This window comes from Tachysurus fulvidraco, chromosome 3, assembly GCF_022655615.1.
Source record: "Tachysurus fulvidraco isolate hzauxx_2018 chromosome 3, HZAU_PFXX_2.0, whole genome shotgun sequence".
Classification (NCBI taxonomy): domain Eukaryota; kingdom Metazoa; phylum Chordata; class Actinopteri; order Siluriformes; family Bagridae; genus Tachysurus; species Tachysurus fulvidraco.
In genome coordinates this window covers 19,965,645-19,983,926 of record NC_062520.1, presented here as the reverse complement: position 1 = coordinate 19,983,926, position 18,282 = coordinate 19,965,645, and the positions used below count along the sequence as shown (strand labels likewise).

At 42.0% G+C, this 18,282-nt stretch overlaps 1 protein-coding gene across 3 annotated transcripts in view; it reads left to right on the top strand.

Moving 5' to 3' along the window:
• Nucleotides 1–18,282, top strand: part of ldlrad4b (low density lipoprotein receptor class A domain containing 4b) — a 64,569-nt gene extending 46,287 nt beyond the window's left edge. For 2 of the 3 annotated variants that reach the window (XM_027148732.2, XM_027148733.2), the window contains 3 exons: nucleotides 14,726–14,880; nucleotides 15,843–15,893; nucleotides 17,499–18,282. In XM_027148732.2, coding sequence (XP_027004533.1) covers nucleotides 14,726–14,880; nucleotides 15,843–15,893; nucleotides 17,499–18,032 — 740 coding nt within the window. In that variant the 3' untranslated portion in view covers nucleotides 18,033–18,282. Of the gene's footprint in view, nucleotides 1–6,090; nucleotides 6,848–14,725; nucleotides 14,881–15,842; nucleotides 15,894–17,498 lie in introns of those variants that run through there. The other variant, XM_027148734.2, reaches the window with a different exon arrangement.

Genomic DNA, 18,282 nt, shown 5'->3' with positions numbered 1-18,282 from the left:
CACAGTAAAGTGGGTACTGGGGTTAATGATGCAACTGGGACCATTAAAGGTGGGAAACTGACAGCTCTCCTCTCTCCTCTCAAAGAGTAGGAGAGTGACGGTGGAGACAAAAAGAAGAAAGCGCAGCAATAAATGGACTAGTCTTTAAGCATTGCTTTTTTTTTCCCTGAGTAGAATCAGGTTTGGCTCAAAGGCCAGAATGAAATCCAGTGGAAAAAAAAAAAGAAAAGACTAAAAGGAGAGAGGAGGCCACACAGAGAGGAAAAGGAACATGAAGGCAGTCTATTTGAAGTCCAGCCGTTTGTCTACATATTGTATGTGTGTGTGTGTGTGTGTGGCTGATAGAAGAGATACAGTAGTGAATAGACCTGCCTGTGGTAAGCAGTAGAGAAAAGACCCAGCTTTCCTATCACACTGGCCAATTAGGTGCTGAGATGCAGAAGATGTGACCAGGCTAAAAGGACCCAGCTGTTGGTATTAGTATGCTGGCAGAGACCCATTCTGTGCTCCAGGCTATAGGCATCTCCTGCAACTCAATGCCAAGACTCCTCTGGTTCACATTAGTCATTTTTCAGTGTTGATGCAGCTGAACAATTTAGCCATGAATCTTTCATTTTGCACATTATGGGAATGTTGTAATACGCTATAATAGCTTATAGCATATCATATACATATGGCTTAATTCTTTATTTAAGTTATATGTAATTCTGTCTCTCTCTCTCTCTCCAAAACGTTTATAGAGCTGCTTGTGTTACCATGGTTAACAGTTTCATCTGCTCGCTGAGCAAACCCTCCCACTATGACACACACACACACTTCACAATCTTTTCATGTGTCTTTTGTCAGATAAATGTTTGGTCTCGATAACAGAGGTTGTAGAAGAAGTACAGTTTCTGCAGTCTGAGCTCACTGTCCAGTGACCGTGTTAAGCCTGACCTCAGTGCAACTGACCAGTCAGACTAGCTGGCTACTTCTGCTTACTTTTCCTCACTGAATGTTTTTTTTTTTTTTTCTTTTATCAAAATGACTAACATTTTAATGAAGGAAGATAGATGTCTAGATACATGCGACGCATTCTAGCCTCTTTTTTTTTTGTTATGTTTATGGTGTTAGACAGACTGAGTGTGTCAGCATATTTTCTAAAATGGTGTTCTCTCTCTCTCTACTTGCTGTTGGTTGTGTTTTTGTGTTTTGAGTACAGAAAAGTAGGTCATGGAGACACAGAGAAACACAGACTGAGACGGAACAAGTTTTCCTGCTCTGCTGGGAAAAGCTAGTTAGGATCCTAGTGTAAGAAACGTCTGAGTCTGATTCAAGCCTCATTATGTATCTTAGATTGAACTGCCGCCATGGGCGATGTTTTTAGTACACTGAATTTTTGTTCACTCTAGTACTCTTATGGGTTCTTTCAGTTTGGTTCTGTCAGAAGTCTGAAATGTTTTATGTAGACACTACAAGAGGTCTTTCCTGTTACAAAAGGCTGCAGGCTGAACCCTTTTAAAAGAAAGCTAGGACTATTAATTGTCCAAGGAACCCAAGAGAACAAGGTGATTGTTAAACACACCAATAAGTAAAGTTTCTAAATGCACAATAAATAGAATTCACTAAAAAAAAGTCTTAAATATTACTTTGTGTCTGGAAGGTTTTCTGCTACAACATGGATGATGCTAAATGTGTCGTGATAACAGTAAAAGAAACAAAAAAAAACATGAACCAGTTTAACAGGTTGAACTGTGTTGACTGACCTCACTCTTGGCCATTGATCTACTTTGAGATCTACACTGATGACAAAGGCAAAAATGTCATTGTCTAGGAAGGTGTTGAAAGCTTCCTAATGAATCATGAGTCACTGTATAGATCCAACAAGACTGTGAGGCTGGAGGACTGATCACCATAATACAAACCATAATTCTTGATGTTGAGATCTGGTCACAGTGAAAGAGACAGCGTGTGATTTACACAACTCAGATCGTTCAATGATTGCTCATGCCATGTTGATGAAGGCCGTGTCGTCCTGGAAGAGGCCACTCCTGTTGGCATGGAAGTGTATAACATTGTAGGAAGGTGATCAGTCAGAATAACTTTGTATTGATTTGAAGGGAAAAGTGGAGGCCAAATATGACCCCAAAAGACTTCCGTATCATAAGGGAGCCAACAGATGATTGACCCATATGGGCATTATATGTGTATGGGCCAGTGTTTGCTCATGTGGTTAAGGCCTCAGCAACGCTAAGCTGCCACCAATAGGACCCTGTGCAAATCCTTCACCAATCCATGACAGCTGCATCATACAGTAGCTCCCTCTGTGCTCTAACCCTTAACTCCAAATATGGAATATGTGAAAAAAAGAATTCCACTGTGCTGTAATGTATGTTTGGATATAATAAAGACTTCTACTTCTTTTAATAATGATATACTGTATCTATATCCAAAAAATAACACTGTCATATCTCAAAAATTAAATCACCACCAGCGATTGTTTTTCATTTGTCTGAAAGTTGTTAAGCTCCACCTTCGCACCTTCTGTCTGTCATAACTAGCCTGATTCACCCTGCTTCCTGAACACGTTTGAAGATGACCAGTGGAATTGCAGTTACATTCCTGCCTCTACAGCACTGCGCTGTGTTCCATCCATGTAATGTCCCTGGTGTAGACATCATTTGTGATATGTTCATTTCGGTGCCCCTTGGGTCGCTGCGGTCTGTGTGTGTCCAATGCTGTCGGCATGTAGCTGCTGACAGGTTTATTAAAAAAAGAGTGTGGCAGACAGCAGGCGAGCTGGCCACGGGCCACTGAGATCTGACTACTGCTGCTCCGAGAGCTGCATCATTGCTGCGCTCTCTCGCTCCCTCTGTCGGGTCACACCTGTACACTTTTATCAGATGAGACTAGTTTTTCGAGCATCTTCTCGTGTTTTTTTTCCCCCATGGAATATTGGGCAACTAATAAACTAAACTAATCTCTACTTGTGTACTTGTGTATTCTGGTCATCAGCAGTTAACCTGATTGTACTTTTGAAGATTCAGGTGTGTTGTTTATAGCATTTTATTGTTTAGAAGTGGGAAGAAGGGTAGTGGAGGTTCTGTCATGTAGCTCGTTAGCAGAAGGCTAATAATGTTATCGTAATCATTAGGAGCCACAACAGTGGCCATTTTGGGAGTTGCTGTGCCTGCTGTTCTTCCTGTTGAGCCTGTGTGTGTGTGTGTGTATGTGTGCACCGGTGTGGGAGGCTGGCATTAAACCTAGACATTACCTCACCCTACTGGGCAGACGGCCCATGACAGTGCTCAGCAGGCTGCGGGAGAGTGCAAGGGGGGAGAAAAACTCAATACCTGGTGATTATCTACACACATACACTCACCCTCTCCCTATCTCTCTCTTTCTCTCTCACACATACATGCACACACTGCAGCACACATCCGCAGACGTCACATTCCTTCCTTACAGATGGCAATTTTCAGAACACGCGCACACCCGGTCTCCTGGGATGAGTGTGAAGATAATTTGCCACAGCGTGCAGGCTTGGGTGGGAGATGAGTCAGGTAATGGAGTGTGCTTGAAGTCAGCCCTCTCCCACGTTAAACCTGCAGATTATTAGTGTGATGGCCCTGTTCCTGTGTCACTAAGCCTGTTCCCTCAGGCCATCTTACACTAACATCTACAAAAGGTCATTATTCATTATTTCTTCATAGTTTTGCATGTGTACATTTAATCACTTTAGTGTTGAATATTCCTGACACTGTGCTCTAGAAAACGGCTCCGGTCACTCAATGTCCCCGGATTCTGAATTTGCTTTAGGCCAAAGGAGCCGTATTTCACACAGGATACTCTCGGTTACAACGGGCTTCTCTGTTGACCAACATGAGCTTTGTTTCCATGTATTCAGTCTGCTGTTGCATCAACAGTGAGCTGTGATTACTGGAAGGCCCACATGAACTCCAGAAGACATTTCAGTTGGATGATGCACCATGTAGAGGTAGACACCCAAGATCACACTTCAGTAACATTAAACTTCCTGTTTTCAAAGATACAGATATGCAATCATCATAGCTGAATGGTGACAACACTTCTTGTTAAAAGTTTTTAGTGATTAGTTCCTACTTAAAAGCGGTGTTACTAACTCGACAAGCCCTATAGACTCTTACCAGATGTTTTAAATTATTGGGAGAATAAGCTCATAATTCTCTGGTCATTTGTTTTTAATTATTCTGTTTTGGAATAAAGAAAAGCCTAAAAATTTCCTCAGTTTGCCAATCCCAACAGAGAGGGTCAGTATTAGCAATCTATGAACATCTCCCTTGTCTGATCTAATGATTTTAGGCCTGTAGCTGGTCTCTGCTTTGATGAGCTGCCTTCAGCTAAAGCATTTACTTAAATACACATGATTTTAAAAACCACAACAGAGCACCTACAACAAAAGCAAAGCTTGTTCATGATGAGAAAACGGCATTCGATGAACTAAATGTGTTATCAGTCTCTGCTATGGTAGTGCATTGTGCTCGTTCAATGCTCTTGTATACTTTTCTGGGTCTGGAATGTGGTGTTTTGTGTGATAAAACATTATGGTCAAAAACACTGAAAATTATGTTTGTTTAAGGTTACTATAAATTCATTATTGGTGGAGACATGAGACCCACTGAGTATTTGTCATTGAAGGACCAGATTACCAGTTACTTAAAAGCAGGGTCAGAGCACTGTCAGCCTCAATGTCTATCTGTAACAAGAAGTCATCAGTTTAATTTGCCCTGGACAAAACAATCTCGGGATTCATGTCATCATCTGAAGCAGGGAAATGACGCATGCACAATGTTCAGAACTGAGAAGCCTTGACTTTATCAGCAAGACAACATGGCAACATTTATTGTCCCAAACTCAGTGACTCCCCCTGTTGGGCACCAGGTGGCGCTCTGCCTCAAACAACAGTAACTGAACAGAAGGACCGTTTAGAGGTTACATAATAGAATAAGAAATCATTGAGGTGCTAAAAATGAACCCTGATGCAAAGTGTGTGGATAGTTTACAATCTGCAAATGGTATCTGGTGTTTTTTGAGTGAGGATAAAATCTACAAATAAGGTGATAATGTTGTTAGTAAGTGTTTTGTTTTGAATGTTATAAATTTTCATTTCATCAATACAGAAGACAGCATGCTATCTAGAGGTTTTTCCTATTTGAATATATTAAAATGCATTCTGGTGGGATTGTGAAAACCAGCCACAACAACATTAACATGCACAGTTAGTCCAGCTCTAACTTCCCTTGGGATGTTGCTTCAGACACCCATTCAAACCCTGAGTCATGACCCCTACCTCTCCACCTCCCCCACGTCTAGTGTGTGTGTGTGTGTGTGTGTGTGTGTGTGTGTGTGTGTGTGTGTGTGTGTGTGTGTTGGCAGGGGACATGACTTCCAGACAAGACGTCAGACAGATAAATGTCAGCTTGTCTCCCTGTGGGATGAGTAAGGGGGGTGAAGAGAAGGATCTAATCGTTTAAATTTCATCTTGACATCTGGGATCGGACTTTGTAGACAGCCGAAGGGTTACTAACAAGCACGTATATGAATCCACTGCACGCCATTCCTAAACTAGTGTACTAGTGCTAATGTTACTCGAAAATAATACATTAACAGGGAAGGAATTCTGTTAAACAGGCATTTATCTCCTTCCTTTCTTTGTTGCTGAAATCGCTTCGAGTGAAGGAGTGATCAAAGGACAAAGATTTTAGGGGGAATTATTATTTCTATTAATCTGATGTCTTCAGTTTTCTCAAACGGAACGATCCTACTCTGAATATATATCTTTGTAATTATGGGAATTAAAAAAAAAACAACCCACTGGTGTGAGGTTTCTCGGTGACAGTATCTTGTTTTTCACATATGGTTGTTTAATGTTGTAAACTGAAGTTACTTTAACTGACGGAACAAACTTTTTGTCTGTATTTTAATTCCTTACACTGACCAGTGAAATCTGCATATGCTGGATAATGGTTTTAAAGGGTGTAAGCGTGACCAGTGCTGTGAACCGCTGCAATTAAAGATGAACTGCAGTTAAAGGGCTCAGACAGAGAGCATGTGCGCTTCACCCTCACTCAGACGGCGGGGTCAAGCCAAGGTCACGCCCCATGTCTCGCGCTCTCACACACACCGCCTTGTTTGGTTGTGTCTGGTGCGGAGACGTGGAGTTGGAGCACAATGGCTACGTCTTAAACCTCCGCTTAGGAGGACGATTTTATTTACCCGGACCCTTAAAAACCCAAGGGTTTGGGTTTAAAAAGGTAGTATTAAAGAGTCTCCTAGGCGTTCTTTGTAAACAAATCGTACTAGTTTCACATAGTCACTAGAGTGCAGTTTGAGACGCAGCCCAGACATCCAACCCTCTTAACACCCCCTCTGCACCCCACCCCACCCCGACAACCACCCCCTCCCGGGCGCTTGCTTGCTTGGCGGAGTCACCAGGAAGCGTGTGGGGTTTTTTTTTTCTCAGGACGCGGCCGCCCACCCCTCGGGATTGTAGTGTTGGAGACGGTGCTGTGATATGAGTAAGGGCAGGATAGGGGTTACACAGTCTGTCTGCCACATTCAACACCAGCACGCCGTCTACAAAACGGAGGTATCAAAAGCTACAGACTTGTTCGCCGTTTAAAGAGGACGGGGATATTTTTTTTTACCCCCTCCTCTCCAGCGAGTATGTGGTGAAGACGATGCGAGTGGCGCGGAGAGCCGGTGGAAGTTGTCTCTGTGCCGAGCTCCATGCAGAACCAGAGCGCAGCGGCTAGCGGAAGCGGCTACGGCTCCAATGGCGCCTGCGTGTGTAACTGCACCGGAGCCCAAGTTCAGGGAATGGACATATGTGAGTGTAAAACTGCTTCACTTCTTCTATAACCGCTCTGAACTTCTGCGTCGAGTATTTACTATCTTATGTCGTTGAAACCGAGGCAAGTTTGTCGTTTAAAGGGAACTTGGATGTTAAATTACAAATAGCGCCAGGGTGAAGTTATAGAGCGCTAGATAGAGTCCAGGGTTTTTTTTAATTTATTTATCCTGTGTAGTGAAGTCGTATAGGGAGAAGGCAGCCATAAGGGATCGAGTCTGGTCTGGTGTTTGGACAGTGATGAACGTTTTCGGTGTCTGTCTTCAACACTCCTGAGCACCAATAAATTCGTGCGTAAAACATTAGCGCGTCTTATTGTAATGTTCACAACCTGGTGCTCAAACATGGAGCACGGGTGAAATAAAGCCCTTAGGTTTTCTAAAATCGTGATTACTCTTTTTTTTTTCCTTCTTCTTCCTTTGACTAGTGGACGGTTTGCTTTTGGGGTTCACAATCGCTTCCCTCTATTCCACCTTATTTTCTGTTTTTCTTCCTCTCCTTTTTCAAAACCCTTCATATTCATTTCCATCGTCTGGGTTTCAGCAAACTGCAGCTGTGACAGTAAAGTCATCTGTAAATCACAGTTCATATTAACACACTCCTAATGAGTGTCATTTCTGTACTACCAGTCTCACACACTCCATCTAATCCAAGTCTGATTATTAGTCTGTGTGTATATAATCTAACAAAGAGATGAATGTATACAGATTATGGGGAAGGTTTTATTTTATTATTCTTTTTTTGAGGATGACATTTTAACTTATGTAGTGAATCTCTGCTGTCAGGTCTTCGTGACGATGAGTACGTTTTACACTGTAGGAAAGTCTTCAGGACTTACCGATTCTCTTCAATATAAGCCGTATTATTATTATTATTATTTTATTTTATTTTTTTTAATGATATATTTTCTCGTTTGGTTTAACTTTGAGTGGGAGGAATGTAAATTGATGTTGAGAGACTGTTTACAGCTAGTTTTGAAGATGTTTCATAACATTAAATGTAACTATAAATGGCTAAAAAGCATCAATAAAAATGTTCATTGGCAAATCCCCAGGTAATGGGTACAAAACCCTACAGGACATGCTGTTGGAGGACAATAAGCCACAATCGGCTGGTATGATGCAACCTAACATGGATATAATGTTCAATAACATCATGTCCTGAAGTGTTTTCTTTCTTACTTATTCAGTAATTACTTTTATACATTGACCTGAGGTTGCAGGATGATGTATTGAAATTTGATGAATGGATGAGTTTAAGTGTTCTTTCCACGGGCCAATTTATCAATAGCGAATAGAGACATTACTTCTTGTTACACATTTGTGCTAATCTCAGAAGGATTTCTGAGTCACACTTCAGTGAATCAATACTTGACAATATGTTTCCACAGTTTGGCACAATTGTGTAATAATAGACAACTGAATAGTGAAGAAAAGAGATACATTATTTTATTCTAGCGTATTTGAATGCAGTACTTTATAAGTAAGTCATGCAGCTACATAAAAAAAAAAGAAAAACAACAACTGGTAATGAGTAGGTAGGTTAACTTCCACAGTGATGGCCCGGTTTATTGCTGCGCTGCGATGTGCGACTGATGTGTTTGGTGATAACAGCCTTAGGATCCAGTGACTATAGTGCTCCATCACTAATCTAGCCATTGTAGCTCTACCAGAGGTCTAGAAGCAGAGCATGGTTCCCTGTACATCGTTTTAAGTGCTCTTTATGATAAATGAAGCACAGGTTGTTAATGATTAGTCCAGGTATAAGTTACAGGAGATACAGAAAGCCAGACAGTAGGGTTTTTTTTTTCTTCTTCTTTTTTCCCCCTTTTCTTTTTCAGATTACATTTTGTCCAGCTCTTCTGTTTCCTCTATCTGTACTTGCTCTTTGAAAATGTAACTGGTGATCTCTCTTCCAACCCTGTTCCAGCATTCTCAAATGGAGGAGTGTGGTTTCCACCCACTGAGGTCATGCATGCAAGTTCAGCTAGCGGTCATGGGCAAATGTTTTAGTGAAGTGCCGAGTTTTTTTTCTTTCTCCTTCCCTTCCTTTCCCTTCGCTCTCTTCTCCCGTTCACTCTGTTTAAACACCATTTTTTGAGGCTTGCCCTCGGGAGAATGTTCATGCATTTTGCATTTCGTAACTAAATAGATGTTAATTAAAAAAGAAAGAAAGAAAGAAAGAAAGAGACTGTGGCATCCCCCCCACCACCCCCCCCCCCCCCCCCCCCCCCCCCAAAAAAAAAAAATTCAGTGCTTATTGTTTAACTCTGTGGACCTGGCAAGCCGATGCAGCAACCTGCAAGTTTGCACAAGTAAAGCTGGCTGCCATGAAAGCATCTTTCAGTTCTGGTCAAATACAACATGCCAGGGTATGTTACGAAGAATGAAGGCCTTCCCAAAATAGTAGTCAATATACATGGATGAGGAGATGCCAAGGACGATTGTCTCAAAAAGGGTTCTGCATCACTTTCTCCTTCAGGTATACATTGAATGCTGTCGCAGAGAGCTGAAAGTGTCTCTCTGTGCTGAGCAGTCCCTGGCTCTCTTCTTCTCCCAGACCTGTACTGAGTGCAGAGGTGTGAGATCTTTTCTGGCACAAACGATTAGCAGAATGTACTGTACACAAAGTCCTGAACCTGGAAACCTGGAGGTAGCTTAACTGATTAGTGGATTTTTATGGTTATTCATGCAACTGGTGAAAACCATAATAGTTTAAAAAAGCTGTGTGATCACCCACATGAAGCAGAAGAGCGATGGGTGGCATGTTGGCACTGAAGCTCAGTGGCAGAATGCTCATTTGAGCCAGCCATCTGATTTGTGTCATCCACGTGACTAATATGAAGAAGAAGGACTATGACCTCTCTTACCATCATATGGAAATCACTAGACTAAACAAATGCTCATTTGTGTTTCTGTCAGCACTGGGGAGAAAAAAAATGATTTGCTTGGACAAAAGGACAGTGAGATGGGAAAAAAAAGGGTAGGACATAAGCAAATGGGAAGCGCATAACTTTTGGTTTTTTAGGGATTTAGAGTTTTGTTGTTTTTTGATGATTGTGACTCATTGTGACTGATTCATGGAGTCAAATCCGAAGGTTTTTTGGAAGCACCTAAGAGAAGTTGTTAGCTGACTAAATGTTCGATAGGTAAATAATATTTCTTTTCAAAAAGAAAATGTTACGGGCTGTAGCACTCTTCCGGAGTTGTCATTTCAATAAATAAAAAAAAATAATCTTTTCAAATTTCAGGTTGGTCTGTGGCTCAGAGGATAAAAATGGTTTCCTTAGAAATGTCTTAGATGGCACTGTTCATATCTAATGATTATGTGAGAGTCCAAATAATTTAAACCATAGCAGCTCTGACTTCTTTTTTAACTCCCCTTGCCTCACCAGATGACTCACAGCAGTGCAAGGACAACATGTTTTATGATTTTTCTCTACTGACTTAATGTTTTTTTTTTATTTTTTATTTACCATGTTACAGACAGACAGATTTATTTAGTGATGCTACTCATATTGTATCAAATCAATATAAGCAAAAATGCTGTTTTAGATACCAGACTGAAAAGATACCAGACTGAAAAGAAATCAGATTCTGTGGCAAACAAGATATCAGTGAAGTGCAAAATAACAAGGTAAAGCTGTTTAACAGCATTGTACCGGTATTTCTGTCCTTTTATTTTAATGTCGTCTAATTTATAATCTGGTATTTTTCTAGAAACCTGCAGTTTTGTGTACATCATGAGTATTTCTTTGTGTTCATTTGATATTTTTGACAGTCTACTTTTCTACCCATGTCTTGCTAGGCAGTTCTTTGTGTTTCTTACTCCTTTAATATAACTGGCTCACCTCGTGAAGTACTTGTTAATTATCTAATGAGTTGGGAGCGGCGAAAAATGTGAAGACAGTCAGTCAATGGATATTGAATTGGTGAAGCAGCGGGACCGAGGTTGAGAAGTCGTCAAGCATCTGATGAGATTTGAAATTCGCGGTTGAGAATTATACGGGTGCATTTCTGTGAAAGATCTTTTGTGCTGCTGTTTAATGCGGGTGTACAGCAGCGTCTCGGTGAAGAATTTGAACGTACCGTTACTGACATTTCACACGTAAGCACACTGGAGCCGTAAGAAGCCCTTTATTATGGCTTGGTAGTGCCTTTTTTCTCTTGATGGACAGAAACTCAGTTGGGCATCTTTAAGATGATGTCTCTGTTCCTTTCTCAGTGTAATTGATGGCAAGAGCTCCTGTGTGGAATGGTGGCTGCTGCTTGGCGTGCTGGGTGGCATGGCCTCTTCCCACTGGCAGTGTTTGTGGCATGGCCGTACTGCGGGGCTGGAATCGGCTGCCCGCCCCTCTGATGCCCAGCGGGATGCCAGTCTGTTAGCGTGTTTTTCTCCATCCCACTATGCCACAGGGCTTTGATTTGTAGCACAAAGACCACCTGTGTGATCCAGCCTTCTAAAACAGTAGACGAGGAGCCTACCTCCCCCAGCCTGCAAACACAAAAATGCACGTTTATCACCAGATGACAGAATGCCTGTCTCCAATCCGCTCGTATCCACATTCAGAGCCTGTCAAAACACTCTTCTTGTCTTGTCAGAGTGATGTGGCGTCCATAGACGTCCTGACAAACAGAATAAGCATTTGCGTGGTGTGACCTAGCGTCTGCTCGCTGGGTATCATGTATTTCTAAAACGAAATTAAACCAGTTGAAACCAAGTAAACAGAAGGATTTAGGCTATGATGAAAGAGGTGCATTCATTTATTATATACAACATGTATAGCTGTGTGTGTGTTACTGATGATAATGGATGGTTTATGTGAAGTGCTTTATTTTTTGTCATTTAAATTTTTATTTATTTTTTTTACTAGAATGTGGAATATTAAGGCAATGGCTTTGTTTTTTGTGTTGGTGTCCACATGAAACTGTGTGCACCAGAAAGTAATATTCTCTCTGTTCTCTCTGTCTCTTTCTCTCTCTTGCCTCTTCTCTCACTCTGGCAGCATTTTAGTGGCTTCAAACCCAAAGTGACAGTGAGGGTTTTTTTTTTTGTTGTTTTTTAATTATTATTATTTTTATAGCATTAGTGTTTATTATAGAATTGGCTTTCTTGAAAATGCTTTCTCAGCCTTCTAGCTGATTCTATTATTGCTGAGTAGTTATAATCAATAAAAACGTTTGCTTGACATGATGGCCGGGCATATGGTACAACATTCCCAAGTTATCCTGCGCATATAATACGAGTCTCATTCTATCACACACGCACACACACACACACACACACACACACACACGGCTCATGTCTGGCACTCCCTCGCTGTGAGTGGCCCACTGTCTGGCAGCTCTCAGTCAGCTGCGCTCTGCCTGCTGACAGTAAAAGGGCTGATTGATTTGCTGCACTGAACGCTGGCTGCTGCTGGCATCACAGGCTAATGCTTCTCCCAGAACCCACTCTGTCTGACTCTTTAGCTCTCCCTGCATTTTGTAGTCTGCACATAGTTTTTAGTCTGCCCTTGTTTCTTTGCTTTGTTCTCGCTCCCTGTTTTTTTCCTCTCTGTGTCTGCATCTGCATGAATGTGTGTGTCTGTGTGCCATGTCAGTGTTCAGTGTCTCTGTGGGTACTGATGCTGAGGGCTGTGTCTCCATGGCAATGAAGGCAGCTGGATGTGTGTGTGTGTGTGTGTGAGAGAGAGAGAGAGAGAGCGAGAGGGAGGGGGGGTGGCATTGCCAGTGGTATCTAGGGCAGGACAGGAGATCCAGTATCCAGCAGTGCCACTTCACTGAAGATCTTGTTCCTTATTCACTCTGTCTATCTCTAAATGAAAGGCAAGGCTGAAGTGCCAAACCCCATCTTCCAGCTCTCTCTGTCTCTTTCTCACTCACTCTCTTGCTCTCTCATTCTCTCTGGGTTGTTCCAGAGCAGCCAGGCTTTGTTCGTTTAACCAGACCGTTCCAAGCCATTTTATAAACCGCTTGCATGTACAGTTCAGACCAAAAGAAAATACACTAAGGAACTTCACCAGATAATAAATCATATTAATTTAAAGACTGATTACAAGTTCACTTTTAACTGTAGGGGACAATTGAGCTGAGAGCAGCAGGTCCAATGTAAATGGACAGGGCAGGAATAAGAGGATCTCAGCATCTAAGTTGGGAATATATACAGCCTGCTCAGTCTGATCACTCGTTCTCCTTCTAACCCAAACTTCCCTGTTAGAAGCGCCACATGATCAATAAATCTAATACGGCTTGTGAGCTAGCGGCACTTCTTAATGCTGTTGGAAATGGTGGTCTCTTGTGCCTTGATACATCAGGAGCATTCTGTAATGACTCAAAATGAGTAATATGCATCATCTTTATAGATATATAATGTCAAAGCCTTCTAAAGCATGCACGTGTACTGCTCTTGACCTCAGACTCTGAGTCATATCTTAGATCCCACCGGGATCTTCTAGTTGTTTACTACAGAGGGGTGTTTATATTTTAATGCACATGAGTCATTTTATGTGCATGATGATTAGATCATTAGGAGACTTCTTATTTACTGCTCGCACTAAAGCTTTCATTACAGCATTTACGTTATGTTGGAGTACCTGTAACACATGGCTTTGGAGGGAAATTCATTAACATGTACTGGATGATTCTTGAGCAGGACACGTCATGGTGCATTGGTGTATTACCCAGATAAAATACATTAGAGTAATTCACCCATATAACCTTGGTAGTTATGTGTATTAAAGGTTTTATTAGTCACATTCAGATTGTTGGACAATTCTTGATTTCGTATTTGAAGAAGTAAATGCTGATGAACTGTTGTCTTTCTCTGTTTTTCACTGTGTAATCCATTTTTGCATTTTCTCCTCTGTGGCCTAGCACAGGCACCACTCCTTTTAGTATCTTTAAATTCATTTATGTATTTTGTGCATGTCTGTCTTGCACACTAGAATAAGCAGTATTCTGTCTAGTAAAAGTTGAACTAAATAATATAAAAATTGTTTACAGGCTGTAAAACAGCTCCAACAACTTTGTCATACTCTCTTTCTGCCCTGTACCTTTCTTATTTTTGTAATCATTTCCTTTCTCTCTAATCGCCGCTCTCTCTTTCCTCGCATCCTCACTCATGGCTTATATTTGGAGAAAAGTGGCGTTTGTCTGCTCAGATGCTATACTGCAGCAATTTTGTGGTGTGTGTTCCAGTCATGCTGTTCAGTCCGTACACTCAGTCTGCTCTAGAAGATAATGCTTCTCTGTTTAACACTTTAAAACATGCTCTCTGCAGACCCAACAGTTCCAAAATGGTTCATGTCTCGCCGTGCCGGAGGCCGGCATCAGCCACAGCGTCTAGCCTAATCAGATTGGGCTTACGTTCTGAGGCATGCTGGGATATCGCAGCGCCCTCTCTAATGCCATGAGCTGTCTGGCTGCAACAGATAGGCCGCCATTGTCTTGCTTTACCAGACGCTCTGCCTGTCTGTCTGGGTATTGCCAGGGTGTATAGAAGAGGTCTTTTTGCATGCTGCAGATCTGTTGGCCACATGGGAGTGTGTGTGATAGGAATAGCTGAACAGTGTTGCCTGTTCACTTCCTGTCCATTTTGAACCTTCTTCATATCATGCAGTTCTCTGACTGTCTGTGTTGTACTCACTATACAACAGCTCAGTAATTGTTCCTGTCTTGTGTTGGTCTTGCAGGCTCCTGCAGTTCTGTGCTTCCATCCTGTGGTCCAAACAAGAACTGCATTTTTCCACAGCCTTTTTTTTTTTTTTTTGATTGAACTTTATTGTTGCTGTGTGCACATCCATAACCTCATAATAAAACTCTTCCCCTTTCTTTTGTTTCTCTCTGTTCTCTGCAGCTGAATTGGAGTTTGTGCAGATAATAATCATAATTGTGGTGATGATGGTAATGGTGGTGGTGATTATCTGTCTTCTGAACCACTATAAACTCTCAACCTGGTCCTTGATGAGCAGACTGGGCCAGGCCAGGAGGCAGGAGCAGTCTCTGCAGCCGGTAAGACATCACTTTGCTTTATCCCTCACTTCCAGTTGAAGTATGTGTATTAGTGGATTACTGCCACCCATAAAAAAAAGACTCGGCCTCATTTAATCAATATAGTGCGCATATAGATCTGGACAGTGTCTGGAAAATTTAGCTTTGCCTTCTAAAACATTGCAGTAGACGATCATTAAACAAAAGACATGCACAAGAATTAGCCTACTTATTACAAGCTAAAGGCAGTATAGGTTAGAAGTATTGGCAAAGTGAACTCAAAACCTGACAAGCTAGCCTGACAAATATATCGCCTCTGGCTGTGAGATTCGATTAAGGCATACTGTTCTGTTTCGACAGAGCCCGAATGTGGCTTTAAGCACTATATGTTAGCCAAAGATCCCATTTGCTGTGTTTCTGATAAATATCCGCACTACTCTTGCTCCCAGACGTTCCCATAATGATTAAATTTGGCCCAGCTCTGTCTAGACGCTAGCGAAGAGCCAGACATGCACGCTGGCTGCTGCAGCGTGCGGGAGAGGCAGATAAACGTCTGAGTCGCTTTCATTTTTATTCATGAGAGGAGGGGGTGGACAGAGGGGGAGAGAGTGAGTGCAGAAACACTGTCTGGAGGGAGAACACAGTCTGGTGCACTCTGCTGCTTTGATTTACCACACACATGTTAATGCTGAGCATTAGCAGTTTGGGCTTTTATTTTAATTAGTATTTGGAGCTTTGTCTGGATTCAGAAGAGATTTTTCTTTGTTTTCTGCCACATGCCATACCCTAAATGTGACGATGCAATAAATTTCACTATAAGACTTTTAATGAGTTCACTAGTTTCCTTATAATCTGACACTTGTCTTTGTTTTAAATATTTGATGTGTTTAAATGGCATTTAAAGTATTCATGCTGTAATATCTTGTATATTGTGTAATATTTAAAATGGCATTGTCTTCTCTTAACCTTGTCTCTGCTGATAGGAGGGATGTTTCTGGCCATCAGAAAGTGGATCCAGACAAGGAGCTTCAGAGGTGAGCCCATTAACATTTTATACTTGTATAAACTATAACTTTAATGTGCTCTCTCTCTCTCTCTCTCTCTCTCTCTCTCTCTCTCTCTCTCTCTCTCTCTCTCTCTGTATGTGTGTGGGGTGGGGGTGGAGTGAGATTTGGTGGTAGGTGGTGCAGCTTCTTATTTGGTGAGGTCAGGGGGAGGAAAGGGTCAGTGTCTGAAGCAGGGCCTCTCTGTTAATCATTGCACATGTGTTGTGTCCCTCTGGGGGTTGTGCTGCAAATTTCCCCAAGTGTACGTGGCTTTGAGAGTCCCTGTCTGGATGCCTGCGTCTCTCACTGCGTCATTAATCACTGGCTTTCTCCTCTGGCAGCGTCTAGACAGCTGTCTGAGAGAAGAGACACTTTGCCTCTCGCTCCAAATTGCCCCTCATTAGCCACCCTGGCTCGAACTGAAATGCAGCCCCATAAAACAAAGCTGTCAGTCTTATTGGCTGGCCAACATGGAGATTTCCCACAAATGAAATAATTTGATTGGGCATAAATGCAGGTTCTCTTTCTCCACATAAAGCTTTGTTATTTACTAGCATTAGAAATATCTTATGTTGTACGGTTGTGCTCAGTTTCTCAAATTAGATATGTAGGTAGCCCTTCAGATGATGGCACTCCCAACAACAAATTAATCCGTCTCAGCCCTGTGCATAGATGGTGTAAATCAGATGGAAAACGTCTTCACACTTTGAGTCCCGCTTATAGATTTTCCATTCATTGCATTGTTTATTCAATTTTGTGTTTTAGTGTGCGTTTTTCTTCTTGCTTAAGACTCTTTAAAGGACTTAATTGTTCTGAAATGAAATTCTACACAGTTAAAGGCCTTGGGTATTACACTGCCTTTTAAATTAAGCGATTGGCCTCTTAAGATTTCCCAGGTTACAGTGTAGACTTAACCACTGTTTATTCAATTAGTTAGTTTGTTGTTTTTGAGGAATGCAAACAGTTTAGCTAAATTATATTGTTCAATTATAGTTCATCAAAAATAAATCACTTTATTTTTTTTATTATCCTTTACTGTTTAGTTATTTGTAACAATTATTTGTTATTCCTTTAGCCTTTATTTGTTTATTTATTTCTTCTGTCTGTATGGTATTGAGTGGACATGCTTTTCACACAGAGCCTAGAGGAGGGAGTTAGTGGAGGTCTTGGGGAGAGGAGACAGTCAGGAGTAGGGAGAGCAGTCCATCCCAGAGTGAAAAATGCCATACGCAGAAATAGTTTATAAGAAAATGGAAGTTGAAAAGTGTGATTTTTCTCCTTGATTTAGCTGACATGCACACCCTTTGTGGCAGAGGATGCAGTAGGCTATATGTTTGTCTTAAGATAGTATTAATGGCATGAATGTAGTCCAAGAATACATTTGGTACTCCAGTGAATTTCGTTGTTTTTTTTCTCGTTCCAGCGAATTACGTTTGGCTTTAGTGAATTTCTTATTTTTATTAGCGTGCTTGATTTTTACTTTAATATTCTGTGCTGTCACATTGTTTTTTTTTCTCTGTGAACCACTACGTTTCTGCTAGCATTATAGTTGCATACTCTGAACCTTTATTTCTTTCATTCTCTTGCTTGCAGGTGGTCTACGCTCCTCATCCTCGTGAGCGCTTCAGCACTCCCTCATTCCTGCAGCGAGATCGCTTTAGCCGTTTCCAGCCTACCTACCCTCTCCTGCAGCAGCACATTGACCTGCCACCCACCATCGCACTTTCGGATGGAGAGGAGCCACCGCCGTACCAGGGCCCGTGCCCGCTGCAGCTGCGAAACCCCGAGCAACAGCTCGAGCTGAACCGCGAGTCAGTGCGAGCGCCACCCAACCGCACAGTCTTCGACAGTGACCTGATGGACAGCCATGGCCCGTGCCCACCTAGCACCAACACAGGCATCAGTGCCGCCAACTGGAGTGCTCACGGACGCACGGAGGGTCCTCCACCCGCCTACAGTGAGGTCATGGGCCACTTCCCAGGCACGGCGTTTTACCTTCACCAGCACAGCAATAACCAGTCCTCCTCCGTGCCAACTGTGCCTGGTGCCAGGACGCGCCAGGGTAGCACGGAAAGCACAATAGTTCTGAGCAAAGCCAAGGACATGCAGAGAGGGGAGCTGGTGTAAGGTCAGCTCTACCTACCCTCTCCTTTTATAGGCTACAAAGGGGTGTGGTCACTCTCTGGACACTCCCATGCACAACATAAAATGCGTCTGTCTTCACTACAAAAGCAAAGCCACATTATAAGAAGGAACCAAGCGGAGCAAAGCTTACAAAATAACATTTTATTGACTGTCTCTCTCATGAAAAGACACAGCAAAGCTTTGTAGCGCTATTTTGTACTTGTGTATTACATTCAAATGGGAGACGATATTA